The sequence below is a fragment of the Perissodus microlepis genome, chromosome 9 (assembly GCF_051167445.1).
Source record: "Perissodus microlepis isolate ML-2025 ecotype Zambia chromosome 9, ASM5116744v1, whole genome shotgun sequence".
NCBI lineage: Eukaryota > Metazoa > Chordata > Actinopteri > Cichliformes > Cichlidae > Perissodus > Perissodus microlepis.
In genome coordinates, this window is record NC_140469.1 from 23173887 (window position 1) to 23190591 (window position 16705).

General features: G+C 39.2%; 1 protein-coding gene across 1 annotated transcript; it reads right to left on the minus strand.

Moving 5' to 3' along the window:
• Nucleotides 1–240: 240 nt before the first annotated feature.
• Nucleotides 241–14990, minus strand: LOC146380546 (coiled-coil domain-containing protein 106-like). Its single transcript, XM_084939711.1, has 5 exons — nucleotides 14826–14990; nucleotides 6114–6331; nucleotides 5609–5821; nucleotides 4462–4668; nucleotides 241–3138 (listed from the first exon to the last, which is right to left on the minus strand). The coding sequence occupies exons 2-5, from the start codon at nucleotides 6319–6321 to the stop codon at nucleotides 2759–2761; spliced, it is 1008 nt and encodes a 335-aa protein (XP_084795837.1). The 5' UTR covers nucleotides 6322–6331; nucleotides 14826–14990; the 3' UTR covers nucleotides 241–2758.
• Between the last annotated feature and the right edge of the window lie 1715 nt (nucleotides 14991–16705).

The window sequence follows — 16705 nt, forward strand, 5'->3', positions numbered from 1 at the left end:
CGATTTTCTTTTCTTTTTTACTCTTTTAGGAAATTTGCTGTCATGTTGAATCTTTTCAACTGCTCAACTCCTCATTAATGCAAATATCTAACTAGCCAATCATACGGCAGCATCTTGGTGCATATAGGCATGCAGACATGGTCGAGACAGTCTCCTGACATTTAAACCAAGCAACAAAATGAGGAAGAAAGTGCTTCAAGGTGAGAAGAAGGCAACAATAACCACACATTACAACTGAGGTATGCAGAAAAGCCTCTCTTCTGGTTTCATAACACATGAAACATTGAAGCAGATGGGCTACAGTTACAGAAGACCACACTAAGTGTCACTCCTGTCCATTTCTGCCGCATAAGCAACATAAAAGCACAGCTCCTTCTCATCTTATCAGTTCGGTCATGGGGTTGGTGGTGTGATTGGCACAATTTTGGCTCCTTAGTACCAACTCAAAGCATAATTTCAGGGTTTTCTAGAACATGGCAATGAGTTCACTGTACTCAAACAATCTAAGCGAAGAACCAAATTGTAAGAATGGTACCTCATGTTTTTAATGAAAGTTTATCTGCTAGGGTTTTTCTTTCAATATCAATACAAGATATATTTTTGTTTGTTCTTACGACAGAGTGGATTATAAAAACATAACAGGGTCTCAATGGCAAAGGTTAAAAGTGATGCAAACACAGAAAACTAGTCTTTACATGCAAGACCCATGAACTGGGTGTTATGCACAAGCTGTTACTCATTTTCATCAGATTATCATAGCACATCATTTAAAATCTGTTGAGACCTTCAAACAATAGGCCCGGCACAATACGTTACTCAACATCTCACAATAATCTCAGTAATTATGATACTGATATTAAACTCGCTGTTTTCAAACCCTATTTTCACCAGTCTGAGTGCTTTAGCTCCATTACAAGCCTCGTAATCCTTTATATAACATTTCTGAGGCATTTATTATGCAGCAGGTCTGAAACACCCCACCATTACAACAACAAAACATAACCCCGGCCCATTTGAACTCGCCAGTTCAAACACATTTTACTTGCACCATTAAGACTGTGATTGGTGGTTATTACAAGCTACTCTCTGTCAGAACGTCCAGATGCTCTTTTTGTCAAGGTCAGGATTATTGGAGGTGGACAGGGGAGGAGGCGGGGGTTTAAATTTGTACCCATCAGGCACTTGGAGCCTCCGCAGTGACGTGGCACCTGCAACCAGAAAAAGGCACAAAATGGAGTCCCAGCTGGCCTCACATGAGTGTGAGTCAAAGAGCCGGGGGAGGAATGGAGAATGCTTCAGGCTCGATTAGTCCCACATCGTATTTCCATCTTCTGCTCTGAGCTCTGTCACCCCGAGTCATTAGCACCAAATTCACAGTTGCCATTCTGCAGCATTAGCTGCTGCACGATGCGGCCTGTTTTTTGGGGGGTTTTTTGTTTGTTTTTTTTAGAAACATGCTGATCAACTGTGGAGGCAAAAAAGATATAGTCATCTACCTCAACAACATTGTGCACCTTACCCGCTCTCTGCAGAAAAGCTGCCTTTACACCTCATCTCAGTGATGAGAGAGAGCAGAAGTGACATTGGCATGCCTCAGGAGGTGGGAAGAGAAGAGTGCTGGCAGGAGATACACCCACCCTTTTCCACCTTATGCGTCTGAGCAGACCAGCATGCACCTGTCCCTTCTGGCTGTACACAGCCTGAGAGAAACTTCAGGTCGCTCGCGATTGCCTCCACTGCCATGAAATATCCCTATGCTGTCCAACCTTTGTACCGGGATAAAAAGACATAAAGAAAAGGATAAAAAGAGATGGAGGGAGCAACACATAATTGGAAATGACTGAATCTGTGCATAACAGAAGAGGGAGTATGCTGGGAGGGAGGAGGGATGTGAACGATAAGCAGATAGCGGGCGTGAGAATGGGAGTGACAGTGACAGAGTCCAATGCAAAGATAAACAGCCTGGGTGCAGCCCCTGTAATGGCTTTGCACAAGTAATTTGTCACTCCATGTGAAAAGCAAACAGCAGGAAAGGCAATGGCAACACTTTGCACTGACACTTAAGATTGGCCAAGGATGTCTCACCCATCTGTGTACAAAACTGGCTCGGCCTATTCCTCAAGAGCGAGAAAACACCTTGAAAACGTCCAGCTGCATTTCAGTTGATGAGATTATGTCAGGTTCATTATTTTAACTGGGTTTAAATAATTGTTTCTCCCTGGCTGAAGAAATACAGATTTAATAGGAGTCATAGCTTCTTGGTACAAACGTCTTTAGACACGAACAGAAACATAACTTAAGTGAAATCTGTAGTGTTTTAATTCCTTCTTTAAAGGCAGCTTTTATATCACTTGCAGTATATGAAACTCTACATAATGAAACATATTTTTTACATCTTTAAAAGGCTTGAAAATGGAAATTGACCAGCCACCATTTTGAAGTAAATGACAAGCGATGTAAGCTGTAAACATAATTTAGCATGTGAGCACTGCCATCTTGTGGCCGTTTCCAATACTACATGCATAAGGAAAAAATATTTGCATCAATAAAAAGCAGGTGCCGACATTTTTCATTATAAATGAGAATATTAAAAACATTCCTGAGCCATTGAGGCATCAAGCATAAAGAAATAGGTAAAAAAAAAAAACAATGCTGTGCAAGTCATTCAAATCCAGCAGTTCATTTTGAAACAAACAAACAAAGAACAGAATTTTGTGAAGGCATTATGCACCATCTCAATATATTATCACACCAACCATCAACCTATTAAAATGCTCTCTGCAGGACCACCTAGCTGCGGCAGGTGAGAATGCAACAACCTTGACCTTTTCCCTGAGATGGGCAGAAGCTCGCCGTTGGCTTTCATCTGGTCTATTTTCCTGGACAGGTCGGCGTCGCTGTCAATGACCAAAGTGCACCTTTGGGCGTAGCTCACCAGAGTCTCTTCCCCTTGGCGAAAATTGCCAACCAAGGAGACCATGTCTTTACCCGCCAGGTGGAGCTCGGCAATTGATGCCGTGTTGGCGATGGTGTTCCGGTCGATTCCGAGATGGCGGAACGCTTCGCTCATGCTTTTCTTCTTGATGAAAGCGGACAGGACTTGTTTGTAGCGGTGAATGACGTACTGGACTCCGGTGGCTTGTGGAAATAGATGACAGGTTATGAAATATATGAGTTGCTGTTGCTTTTTATTAGTTTTAGTAACAATCTCAACTCTCACTGGACATACATACAAATAATTCATGCATATAGTTTCAGCCTTCCAATTTTAATTTAAAGATTTTATTTTGAAAACAGGGAAATCATCTAACTCACTGTAACATTTGTTTATTTATTCCTATAATTTTTAAGCATTGCTTTTAGGATTCACTAAGCCTTCAGCTGCTAATATCCACAAACAAATCTTAATTCTGTTACTGATGCACTGATACCACCTTTGGGTACTTAACTATCCTTTGTAATATTACATGACGTTGAAAATGTCACCTGCATCAGTTTGAGTGAAGAATTAAATTTCTGTTAATGTCCTTTTTAATAAGTCATACGCCTACAGTAAGACTGCAGCTGATAGGTGGGAAAACACATCAAACTTGTGTTTTATAACAGCAGCTAATTATCTGCAGTGTTGTCTTTATGAAAGTGTGGTTATTATGCTTTTCATTTGCCTGCTCAACCAACCAGTTACTGCTGCCTTAAAATGGTGATGCTGGAACAAGACTTAGGCCTGATTCAGACCTAAGTGAATCTTTCTAGAGTCTACATTGTTGCCTATTTAAGTGCCGATGACTGTGCTGGCATTTATGCTTGTGTGCTATATTACGTGTTAATTACCAAGTGATCATTTCACTGTGTTTTATATGTGGCGACAGATGACAGAAACATGTAAAATACTAGGACTTTTTTCCCCTCCTGGGTTCCTGCTCTTTGTCGCAGTCCGTTTTTTGGGGGGGAGCAAATACATCTATCCCTCAAGTTTTGGCCACTTCTTTGTACATTCCCTCACTTACATTCAGATAGCTTCAGCAGCCTCCCTCCAGGAACCTGCTGACATTTACGAGTCCTTATATTGATGCTATGATTATTAATCCTTAGTTTCAGACAATGATTGTTATTCTGCCACTGAGAAATTCAAAAACTGTGCACAAAAAAAAAGAGCTGGAAATGCATAAAAGCAATCGATGGTACAGGACGGGCCAATCACAGAAGTCACCGACTGCATCAACCTGATGTGTTGTTACATTTCAAGGGCGGTGCAATTCAGGTTAAGTTGTGAGTTACGGCGTACGGTTTTACAGCAGTTTGTGGTTATGACGTAGCTACAATTAGATTTCCCACTGAAGCATAAATCCCCAGTTACAAGAATACATATAGCACATGAGTGAAGCATAGGACCAATGAGTACTGATTATACTGATGCATCGCTAAATTCTAGTCAAACTCAACACAAGACTGAATTATTACCTCTTTTCCTGCTGTAGTCCCTCCCTTTCTTTGATCTTTTCTTATCCTTATGGTGTTTCTTGCGTCTGTGTTCACTAGATGCTGCAGACACTTCCGATGAGTCGGATGCCTCAGAGCCGCTGTCGCTGCTGGTGGAGGAACTAGAAGAAGCTCTTTCTCTCTTTCGAGATTTATTTTCTGAATGCTGCACTCTGCTCAGCTTGGGAGCTGAAAAAAGACAAAAACAAAAAAAGCGTATAAGAGACAGTATGATAAATAACTTTCTGTGCACGATAATATTATACAGTATATGCTGTATACCTTAGTAGCGTTATAGTAACATCAAAGTTGACCTGGGCAGTTCAACCTACCAAAACATACTATCGACCTAACACCTAGCTGGCTAGGTGTTAGATCGATAGCCAATTGACGCCAATTGTTACTAGCATCATTCACAGCTAGTAACAATTGGCGCAAAGCAACATTGGAGCAACCGGTGGTTCAGGGGGCTGGGAAGCTCATCTTGTAACCGGAAGGTTACCGGTTCAATCTGTCGATCTGTCTTGGTCGTTGTGTCCTTGGGCAAGACACTTCACCTACCGCCTACTGGTGTTGGCCAGAGGGGCTGATGGCGCCATATGGCAGCCTCGCTTCTGTCAGTCTGCCCCAGGGCAGCTGTGGCTACAACTGTAGCTTGCCTCCACCAGTGTGTGAATGTGAGAGTGAATGAATAGTGGAACTGTAAAGCGCTTTGAGGGTCTCGAAAAGCGCTATATAAATGCAATCCATTATTATTATTATTATAACATTATTCAGCATAATATAGCAATACAGGATCAACTTAAATAAATTCATTTATTTAATTAAAAACAACAGTTTATTTAAGATGCTTTATACATTAAAGATACTTCAGTATTATAGAGAAAACCTCAAGAATCATCTGATCCTCATACGAGCAGCAGGTGATGATGGCTAATGATGGAACCACAGGGGAACAGCTAAGAGGCAGTGGGGCAAAGTATCTGCATCTTTTATGTTTTTTAAATGTAGTTCTTCAAGTAAAATAACTATAGACCATATAGAGGCAAGTGATAGTTTTAGGCTAGTTCTCATAAAAAAAGGCCTGTAGTACAGTAAAGAAACAGTATACTTCACTTCAGTTACTGACTTTCAGTCACAGGACTGGGGGCAGCAAACGCTGGCATGGAGCGGTTACTTGTGAGGTTTTCAATCTGGCTTCTCAGGAACTTGCGGTCTTGCATCAAATCCTCCACCTGCCTCTCGAGAGCAGCGATGCGTTCTTGTTTGCTCTCCAGCATGCACTGCAGCTTGGTGATGGTCAGCAGCAACCTCGGGGGAAGACCCTCTACTTGGGAAGCAGCTAGAAAAGACAAGACAGCCACACAAAAGGGGATTACAAGGACACAAGTTAAACTTCTGTCGTTTTTCTATCAATTTTTGTCTGTAGAAAGGATGGTGTGCTTTTCAGGCAGTCGTTTCAGTATTTGTTCAGGATGAGAAGATAAAATCAAACAAATTATTATCTATTTTCTTAACTATCAACATGTTTACATCACTGCTAAGCCAGAGGCTGATGCTGGCTCAGCTTAAAGGACCATAACCATAAAAAGTAAACTACATGAAGCAGCAAATACTGTCAGAGCTTCCCATACCAGACATGGCACTGCTGGGTGTGTTGTCCTGAACAGCATCTGCTGATGCTCCCGTTTGAAAATTCTCCCACTTAATGATACGAAGGTCGTCTTGCTCCTGCTTTAGCCAGGCAGGAGAGCTGAGGCGCTCTTTGGTCCTCACGGAGCTGGAGTCGATTTCTACACAGGGCGAATAACATGACGGCTCCTGATGCCAAACAGATGACATCTCTTCAAACCTGGAAAAGGACAAGAAGGGGGTATCATAAGCCAAAAAGTTCAAAGGCTAAAGGACAGAATGATGTAAGAGTTCCTATATGGATGACATCCCAGAGAGAACAGGTTTTTCACCAATCAGAAGATTGGCGGTATAAATGACACCTCACCTGTACAAGTGCCCATTGGGAAGACAATGAATCTCAAAAATCACTCCTGATGCATTTATCAGTGAGCGTGATAGATTAAGTGCTTAAGCCTCAGTCACACAGTCCTTTAGACCAGGTAGCAACCCCCTGGCAACCACCAGTGATAAGGGAAAGGTAAGGTAGCACTTTAATTTGTTTTTTTAAGGCAAACATTCGCAGTGTAAAGTTTGTGTTGCACGTTTTAGGGTTGCATTATCCCATGGTGAGTCGTTGCTGAGTATTTTCATTTTCCATGCAAACTATGGGTAATCTGCTAGTGACCAAAGAAATGAGGTTTTTGGTGCAGCAGCCTCTTTTGACCAATTTCATGTAGCAACAGCCAGAAACCTCCAGCAACCACACACCAAGCAATAGGGGAACACTAGTCTCTAGGCCTGCTGAGGCCTTTAGTACTGGTGATGACTCCAGTACTAAACCTAAAACAACTTTTACTGTGTCACAGAAATTTCAGTGTTACATTAATGCAGGAGCATAGGGGTAATGCAATATCTGGAGAAACATTGATTAAAACAACAAAGCAACTGAGGAGTTTTTTCAAAGTTGCAACAGTACTGCTCAGGAGAAGACTGAAGTGCTTCTAGGGAACCAGAATCAAGTTACAAAGCTGTTTTGATGTCACTGTAACAAGGGCTTCAACTTCTGGAAAAAATAATGTAATGTCGTGGACTCATATGTAGCCACAGAAGGTGCCTCATCACGTGCACTGGTCATTCCTTACAAAATGTCGACACATTTTAAATTATATTTACTGGTTTTGAGAGTACTGTTCAGTAGGGCTGCCACGATTAGTCGACTAGTCACGATTACGTCGACTATCAAAATCGTCGACGACTGATTTAATAGTCGACGCGTCGTTTGAAGCTTTGTAAGATCACAAAAGACGCAGGAATAAGTAGTAGGATTTAAGAGTGTAATAACGGACTGAAACAGAAGATGGCAGCACTGCATGTACAAGGATGCCAGCTGCCGTGAAACCCCGAAGAAGAAGAAACTGTGTCCCAGAATTCATAGCGCAGCTCAGTTTCCAACAATGGCGGCGGCTAGTTAGTTTTAATATTACTCTTATTATTCTTTCTGGGTCACAAAATAAACGTTTAACATATTTTCAGGCGAGAATGTAGCTGTGCCTCAAATATCTGCTCAGTTTATCAAGACACCACATATTTCCAAAAGCGCTCCGACGTTTTCAGAGACGTCTGTTACCCACTAGCTCGATAGCTAGCCGGGGGCAAGGCTCACTAGAGCCGTGAGAACACCGGACTCCCGGCAAATCGTTTTCAAACCCACCGCCGGCTTTCGCTACTCAGGTTAAACATATATGAGTCACTTAGATAACTTAAAAATGTTGTTGTTTGGCTTTTTTCAGTATTTTATTTGTTCCTGAGTAAATCGGTTTGGCTGAGATTAAAGTTATAGTTTTTACACAGCTGAATAAACGTCAAGCAGACAGCTGATTATCAGAAGTGTGAGATGCTCGAGAATATACTCCGGTGTCCTGTTATATTTTAGATAGCAAGGAGTTTATTAAACTTCACCGAAACAATCTGCAAATTTAATTAAAATTTAATAAACTATCATCGTGTCTTTATTTTTAGTTAGCACATACCTTAAACACTTAAAGCTGTAAGCTAATGATAGTTATATAAGAGCAGATGCTGCTGGTGCAATAAGCTGAACGTTTTATGTCCAATGGATGATGATCTGATTAGTCGACTAATCGCAAAAATAATCGGTGACTAGTCGACTATCAAAATAATCGTTTGTGGCAGCCCTACTGTTCAGCAAATGTAGTACTTCCTGTGTTGTTCAACGGGACCATGCTCAAATGTTAACTAGTCATTACTACAGAAAGAAACCAGAATTCTTCGATTACCAACAATCTTGAGTTTGACTCTGCAAAATCATCTGCAAATTTCTGTTCATGGAGATTTACAGGATGCCACTGGCAGTGATTTTTCTCAGGACTGCAGCTGTATTTTTTTGGTTTAATTAATGGATATGTGGACTTATGCCCTTCCTTATGTTACTCATGTTAAATGTGACCACAGTTTAAAATGAAGAGGTTGGCCTATGTGCAAGTAATCCCTGTGAGCCAAGGTTCAGCCTCAGGTTCCAGACAGCTCTCGACACTCAGTTTTTCATTGTTGGTTTTACATGATGTCAGCAAGAGATGATACAAAGTGAGAAAAATTCGGTAAAAAGTTAAGACAATGAAGCATCATGAGGTTTTTGGACTGCCTGATGCATGACACAGTTTTAAGAATGGATCATTTAGTATTTCTTTATTGTTCAGAAAAAACAAGCAAATGTGATTTATAACTATGAAAAAAGTCAGCCACCCTCTGTTCCTGCACAAAGCTACAGGTTCAAACCAAAGGATTACTCACATGTGGTGGCTTGCATTGTTACAATGTTTACCATCAACAGCTCTCTGCAAGTAAACCTGCACCAAAGCTGTATCCATGGCAACTTGATATGATCTTGTAATTAAGCGATGTGTATCTTGTAATTAAGAGATGAAGATCTTGCAATTATGAGATATTTTTAAAAGATGCAGATCTTCTAATTATAAGATGGTACGTTAAAATTACGAGCTACAGAAGTCATAATTACGAGATAACATCACCAGTTCGTGCAACGTGCTACTGAGCAAATGAAGGCTTGATGTAAAACTGAAACATGACTCAAAGCGCTTTAGTACCTGAACAATGCTCGCGCAGTATGACGACCCTCTATGGCCTCATTTAATGCGTGGCTGGCTGCATCAAGAGCTGTCACTCAAAATTAACATAACAAAGGCGATATTACTATCACGCTGTAGGTCATGCACAGCAGGCTTTAGTCCATATGTAGGTCTGAGGCATATAGTTTTAGCTGCAGTCAGGTTTACTCTGAGAAGAAAATAGATTTTATCTTTTAGATTCACTTGTAAGGAAAAGAACATTTTCCAAATTGTATGTAAGGATGCACCCAGTTTTAGAAGTGTTGATGACTGAATTTGTCATCTGGATGAAGGACTGAAAAGGACTAATAAGCAGATATGACTTTTGTATATTAAATAATGAAAAAAAATCTGTTTATGCATTATGTTCATTAAAAAAAAAGATGAACAGGATATTTTATTTTGCAATTATGATCTCTGTAATTCATAATTATGATTTACTGCCTCATAATTACAAGGAAAGGTCATCAGATGCTTGATTAGAAGTTTAATTATTATTATTTAATTTACCTGTATTTTAACATAACATTATGCAGGATACCTGAAGAAGTTAGCAGGGTTTTTTCCATGTAGAATGACTCATGTGGCCTCTCATGGAAAACAGCCACATAATAGTTTCTGTTTCCCATCATCGTCATCATAACAGATCCAGAGGTTGACAGTGAGTTTAAAACATAGAGGTGCAAAGTTTTCCTCAGTGAGCTGGCTGTTACCAAACATGGGAATGGTCACACACGGACTTTGTATAGTGAGAGCAGGTGTTTAAGCTCTACATAGTTTAACATACTAACCTGAACGTAAATAGCCACAATTATTGGATAAAGATTATTAAACAAAGATAGATAGAGATGTGGCAGATGCAGTATTTTTCAAACAGAAAAAGAAAAACAAACGTGTTTGCATACACTGCATAAAAAGCAAACAAAGAAACAACACAATAAAGTGTATAAGAAGAAGAAGTCACCACAACCAGTATGGATCTACATATTTGAGCTGGCCGAATAGCTTAACCTCTACACTATTGAATCATTCACTACCAGAAACCAACAACAGTTTCTAAAGGGTAAAATTAATTTTGAGTAGAACTGACTTCAGCTTTTTGGTTCAACCCAAATAATCCCTGTTTGTCATGTGGCCCCTTGGGAAAATTACTGCCCACCCCTGGTGTAACATCACAAAAACATCTATGCTAGTGTGGGCCACAGTCCTCTGGTGGGATATGAGGGTACTGCAGGTAGGCCACATATCTATTTTCTTCTACATATCCAGTACATGTCATGTCAGTACGTGTCATAGAGAACTGGAACCTATCCCAGCTGTAATAGTGCGAGAGGCAGGCTTCACCCTAGACAGGCAGTTAATCCACTGCAGGGGCCACAGTCATTTACAATAAATAAACTTTTTATTTGGTTTTCTGAAATTCAATCAAATCAAGTCAAATTTTTATTAAATGTTTCTACTGTTCTTCTAAAGAACTTTTGATGAAGGTTTTCTAATTTTATTTACTGGGTGGCTGAAGATGTTCACATTTCAAACTATGTTCAGACATCGATGTTCAGACACCTTTCATGGATCAGTGAAGGGTGCTTGCTACTTTTTCTGCTCTTGAATGAAACACTAAACAGCACTATGAGATCTACAATCCAAATTATGAGTTAATCTCTTCTGTGCTAAAACACTGAAACAAAAACACTTAGTTAAAAGCACATGTATCATTAGTTATTGTTTTAATCAGTAGTTACTCTGAATATCCACAGTGTGTCTTTTGTCCTGTGTCCCTCCTGTTAACTCCCATTGGTTGCAGTAGATGTCTGCCCCTCCCTAAACCCTGCCAGAGGTTTCTTCCTGTTAAAAGGCAGTTTTTCTTTCCCCCTGTAACCAAGTGCTTGCCCATAGGGGGCCTTTGACTGTTGTGGTTTAATTTAACCCTAATATTGTGGCGTTTACCTTAAAGTGCCTTGAGGCAACTGTTTTTGTGATTTGGTACTATATCAATCAAATTGAACTGAATAGGTATAAACTGCAAAACGTTTATCTGACGTTTATCACGTCTGAAACACAGTAATAATGCATGAGGAATAGCAACTTCTGAGTATCTATACATCAGAATAATGCACTAAGTGCATTAATGGAACCACTAAGGTATTTTTATCCTCTATAACTGACGTCACATTGATCAGAAATTGAGTGCAGTTAAATAAGTAAGTGACCCGAGTGTTAGCTTTTCGTGACATCAGTGGGTTTGTGGGCCTTTGGTAAATGATTGATGATTAATGATTGAAAAAGATAAAAAACTAAACTAAAAATAATCTGTCTGCTTTACTGCTGCAGTGAGCATTGCTTTTACCTTTGTGCAAAGGCCTCGTCATTTATTAATCAAGAACCATGAGTTCATAACATATCACACATTACTACACTCAATAGGACATCATGAACAAAGCACAAGTTAATCATTGATTGATTATGTCCTAATTTCTGCTTCACTACAGTGTTATGCTGTTTTTCTAATTTTTTATCACTCATGAACATGAAATGTACTTTGTTAGTCAGGAGAGGTTTCTGAATCAGACACACCTTTACTGGGAAGATGTGGAAAGGAAACTCCAGGTGGAAAATATTTTTGAGTAATGCAACAACGCTCGATCTAAAGTGATGTATGTTTTAAGCTAAATTCTAGTGTTTACTGTCACAAACTTCTGGTAGCAGTTTCAAATGCAGCTCAGCCTCCTCACATGCATAAAACAAACAGCTGCTTCTGCAGGTAAAGAAAGCTTTGTTTATCATTTCTACTGTGGCACCTACAGTGGGATCAAATATCAGAGGCTGCCTGCAACACATGAAGACGCACACCCTGTATTTACAAGACTTTGAAGGGTGAGCTTGGCTCTGTGTTGAAACGATAAAAACTCTTAAAGGTAGGAGGAAGAGTGGGTGACAAGCTATAAAAGAAATGTAAATAACATGACTTGTGAGTTTAGACACTTTTCTCTTTACATAATGAATTTTATGCCACCAAATGAACTCAAAATTGGTTTCTATCAATCAAACTTTTTGTCTGAAAGTAGCAAAGTGTAGCATGTACAATTATGCACTGAAAACCAAAATGATCTAATGTCTCTTTAATGTCTCTAATGGTTTAAATTGGTAGTGAGACTTGCTATGATGTATGGTTTGGAAACAGTGGCACTTGAAAAAAAAAAGAGCTGGAGGTGACGTAGCTGAAGATTTTCAAGGCTAACATTTTTACTGGGAATAACCAGAATGGACACATCTAGAAATGAGCGCTGCAGAAGGACGGCTCTGCTGAATGTTTTGGAGACACAGTTTGAGAGGCAAGGCTGAGATGGTTTGGACATGTGCTGAGGAGAGATAGTGGATATATTGGACAAACAATGTTGAATAATAAACTGTTTGGTAGAGGGATGAGAGGAAGACTACAGAGAAGATTCATGGATGTAGTGAAGGAGGACATGCAGGTGGTTGGTGTGACAGAGGAGGATGCTAGGGATAGAGTGCCATGGAGGCAGATGGAGCTGAACTGAAAATAATGTAGATACATACAATTTTCTGTTAGAAATATGAAGCTTTATTTGCTGGAAGTTGGGCCAAAACTGAAGCAGAATTTCTCATCATATCTAAGCTCTTAAACCAGTGAGGCCAAAACATTTCCCATAATGCAACTGAGCAGCACCTTTCAATTTCAGTTGTAGCACAGTAATTCTGTTTAAACACTGTATAAAAGTCAACCAAAAAAGAAAAACAAAACAAAACAATGAAATCACAACACACTGACTAAATGCTAAGCAAAAATAGTTCATCATACGTCTCCATAAATTCCTGCACCAGCAGACGCCAATCGTGAGAGACTGGACAAATGTCAGTGGTTAACGTTTGTAAGAAAAATCCCTTTTAATGAATGTAATATACGTATATATTATTTTAATCATCGAAGGCTGGGCCAAAAAATGAAGCAGCTATGTAAAACCTCCATTTCCCAGAATGCAACCAAACTGTATTTTTTGTATTAAAACACCTTGATGCATGCTCAATCATCCAGGTAAGTAAATCTCCAAAAGTTGATTCTGTTCATCTGAGAAGAAGTCACTGGATGAGTGACGGAACGTTTCTCCCACTGAAAACGCTACGTCCAGATGAACAGAATCAATATTTGAAGATGCATTTTTTGTAGTTGTAATCAAAGTCCTCATTGTATAATTTCTCTCTTGCAACTTTTGTGGAAATACTAAAGTTTTGAGTTAGTCTTAGCGACTTAAACTTGTGTTAAATTATGTTAAGTTGTGTCGTTCGGGCCCATTTAATACAACATAATTTAACGGGTGTTAAATGAAAACAAATTCAAGTTCACGTGGTTCCTGTGGGGCAAAGAGTTATTGTCTAAACCTGCTACGATCAAAACCGCTCAAGCTGAAATATTTAGGCATCATTATAGGTCAGAATTTGCCATTTAAAATGCACATTCAAAGCCTGCATCCAAGCTAAAGCTTAAATGTTCTTTTTTAGGAGTAAATCTTTATTCCCTGTTTTCTGGAATGATCTACAGAAGGAGCTAAAATAGTCTGAACTGCTCACAATAGCAGGAGTTTAAATCCATTTTTAATACAAGACATGAGAAAATATTTCTCTTGGTCAATGTGACTGCTTTTGATGTTACTCTTGTTATTGCATATGGTTTAGACCTGTGTGTTCACTCCCCTCTGCTGAATGTCTTGTGATGTTTGTGGCAATTTCTTCTAACCTCTTGGCCAGATCTCTCTGGAAGGAGATTCAGTCTCATCTCAATGAGACTTTTGCCAGGATAAATAAAAAATGTATATGTAAAATCAGCACAAAATTAACACAGAATCACAACATCATGATAAAAAACTAATGACACATCTGCATTAACTCCTGCATGAACTCACAATGATTCAGAATACTGGCCTTGTATTTACTAGGTATCTGATCTATACCAGTTATCCATCGATAATTTGCAGTATTGCACAGTATTAGTGTAAGATGTAATGGCTGCAGCCACAAGATAAGTGGTGCATTTAGGTGCTCAATTCCTTAATGCAGTATATCAAAATGACAGTAGTTGATCTGCTTGTGTAAACTGGAGGAAGTGGACATCACTGCTTAACTTGGTGTTTCCATGGAGATGTTGACTAACTCTTTAACAAGCTGAAGCACCAAAACACAAGTAAGTGAGTAAGTGCTGCAGTGATTAATCTGAGTCCAAAAAACACATTAATATCCGTGAGGTGATCCGAAGCTATTAAGAGAAAAACATGGGGCTCAATGCAGAAGGAAGACCAATGTTATTTTTTTAACCTCTATGTTAATTACAGAAGCATAAATGTGTTCGGCAACTGTTTTAAATAAGGATATTTAGCATGACAGAAGTTACAAACCTTATAAAACACACAAAGGTGCAACGTTTAGAAGACTACACAGGGCTAAACATGTCTCCTTGCAGTGGGTTTAATTAGCTCCTACCAAGATGGATGCTAATGACTGTAATTACCAGCAAAAAAAGGGGAAAGGGGAGCAAGCAACAAAGCCGGTGAAACACGCGGGACAACGTACCTTTAAGAGAGTCCAGCGGATAAAAGTGGAGGTGATAATGTCGTCCTGTTTGTCCTGCTGTCAGCTGAAAATTCACCTGGAGCAAATCACTTGGTTGGAGGGAAATATAAACAGAGACGGGTGAGAAAATGAGGGAGTACTGTAACGTGCGTGTCTGGCAGAGGGGCGGGGCCATGGAGCTGCCTTCAGGTGCTCCACAGAAAGTCAAGCTTCTCGTAACTGTAACTTTGATTTCGAAACTGTGGCGCTGTCGTTTCAGAGGTATAGCCAATGGCCACTGGTTGCAAAGTTCTTGAAGTAACAGGAAATCATTAGTAGAGCTCCATGATTATAAAAAGCGATTTCTGGATGTAACAGTTGGAGTTCCATATGTTCTATATATCCAATATGTACCTTTTGCTGATGAGTTTTACACCGGATGCCCTGACTTGTGTCACCAGCTGGAAACAAACCAGACCTTTTACTTACCAAGCAAATGTGTGTTTTGTAGCTGGTGTTGTGCCAAAAAGTGATTGCCTGCCAAAAACTGATTTCCAAAGTTTCTGTGTATTTTTTATGTGTAATATCTTTACGTATGTTGGTAAATAGACTTCGGTGAACAGGGTTTACAAAGGGGTTATATATAGAATTAAAAAATTATCTGTTTTTCAAGTATCTTTATAACTCTGTTATTGTACTTACATTATAACCAATCCGGTCCTTTATCCCCACTTAAAATATATTTACAGAAGTATTGTAATATTTGCTGCCATTTCTGCTGTCCTCTTGGCCAACTTACTCTTACAAAAGACATTTTTAATGTTAATGAGATTTTTGTAACTGCATAAATAAAGGTTATATAAAAGTCACTGCCAAAAACTGATTGCGGCTTCTACCTTGTTACACGAATGTTGCTTGTGGCTCAAGAGGACTTTATGTCATCCATGAGGGATACATTTGACATATGTTTCACATATTATAGCCCAACAAGTTACTTATAGCAGTTTAAATACGAGCAATCAGTTTTTGGCAAATACCGGAAATCAGTTTTTGGCAGACAATCACTTTTTGGCACAACACCGGCTGGCAATGTATTAAATGCATTGTTGGACGTTGTTAATAATTAAATAACAATGGTGTTATAATTAACAAAGATTGAAATGGTGACTGAATCAAATTTCTTACTAGCAGATCATAAGCTCTCTTGAAAATATAAGATATGGTAAATCAAATCTCAAAAAGCATTTTCTTTTTTGAATCTTGCTTTATCTCAGTTATTGTTCTGAGCTATGGGATAAAGTATATGACCTTAATTTGAAAACCTTAAAAACATTATAGAAAGAGCAACTATAATAGCCAAGATGGGTTCAGGAGATCACACAAACAAATTGTTTCTGAGTTTGTAAAACTTTAGGATGTGATTGACTTGTGATCAAAATTTGATTAATCATGTTCAAAGCAGTGGTCATTTGAGGTTAGCTCCAAAAGCATATTGATTGTGATACGATATCCAGAGCTAAAAAGTCGAACTTTAAATCATTAAAAATAATCTTTGGATAGTTTCTCCCTTTCAAAAGGTCTTCACATAGTTCTTGCAAAGCTTTGATGTGTGTCTGGGCTCATTATTCATCTCCATGATGATGCAACAACAATGACACAACAATCATGGCTGCATTCACTGTTGCAAATGTTGTCTGTTGCAAATGCCAATCACCCATGATCTTCTTTCCCCCAGAAATGACTGCAAATGTGTTTCTAAATCTTTAAACTTTCTAATAATACTATGGAAAATTGTTTTTAAACTCTTTCACACCATCACCAGAGTAGGTACTTTAAGGTTCAAGGGTTCAAGGTTCTTTATTTGTCACATGCATAGTTATACAAGTATAACACACAGTGAA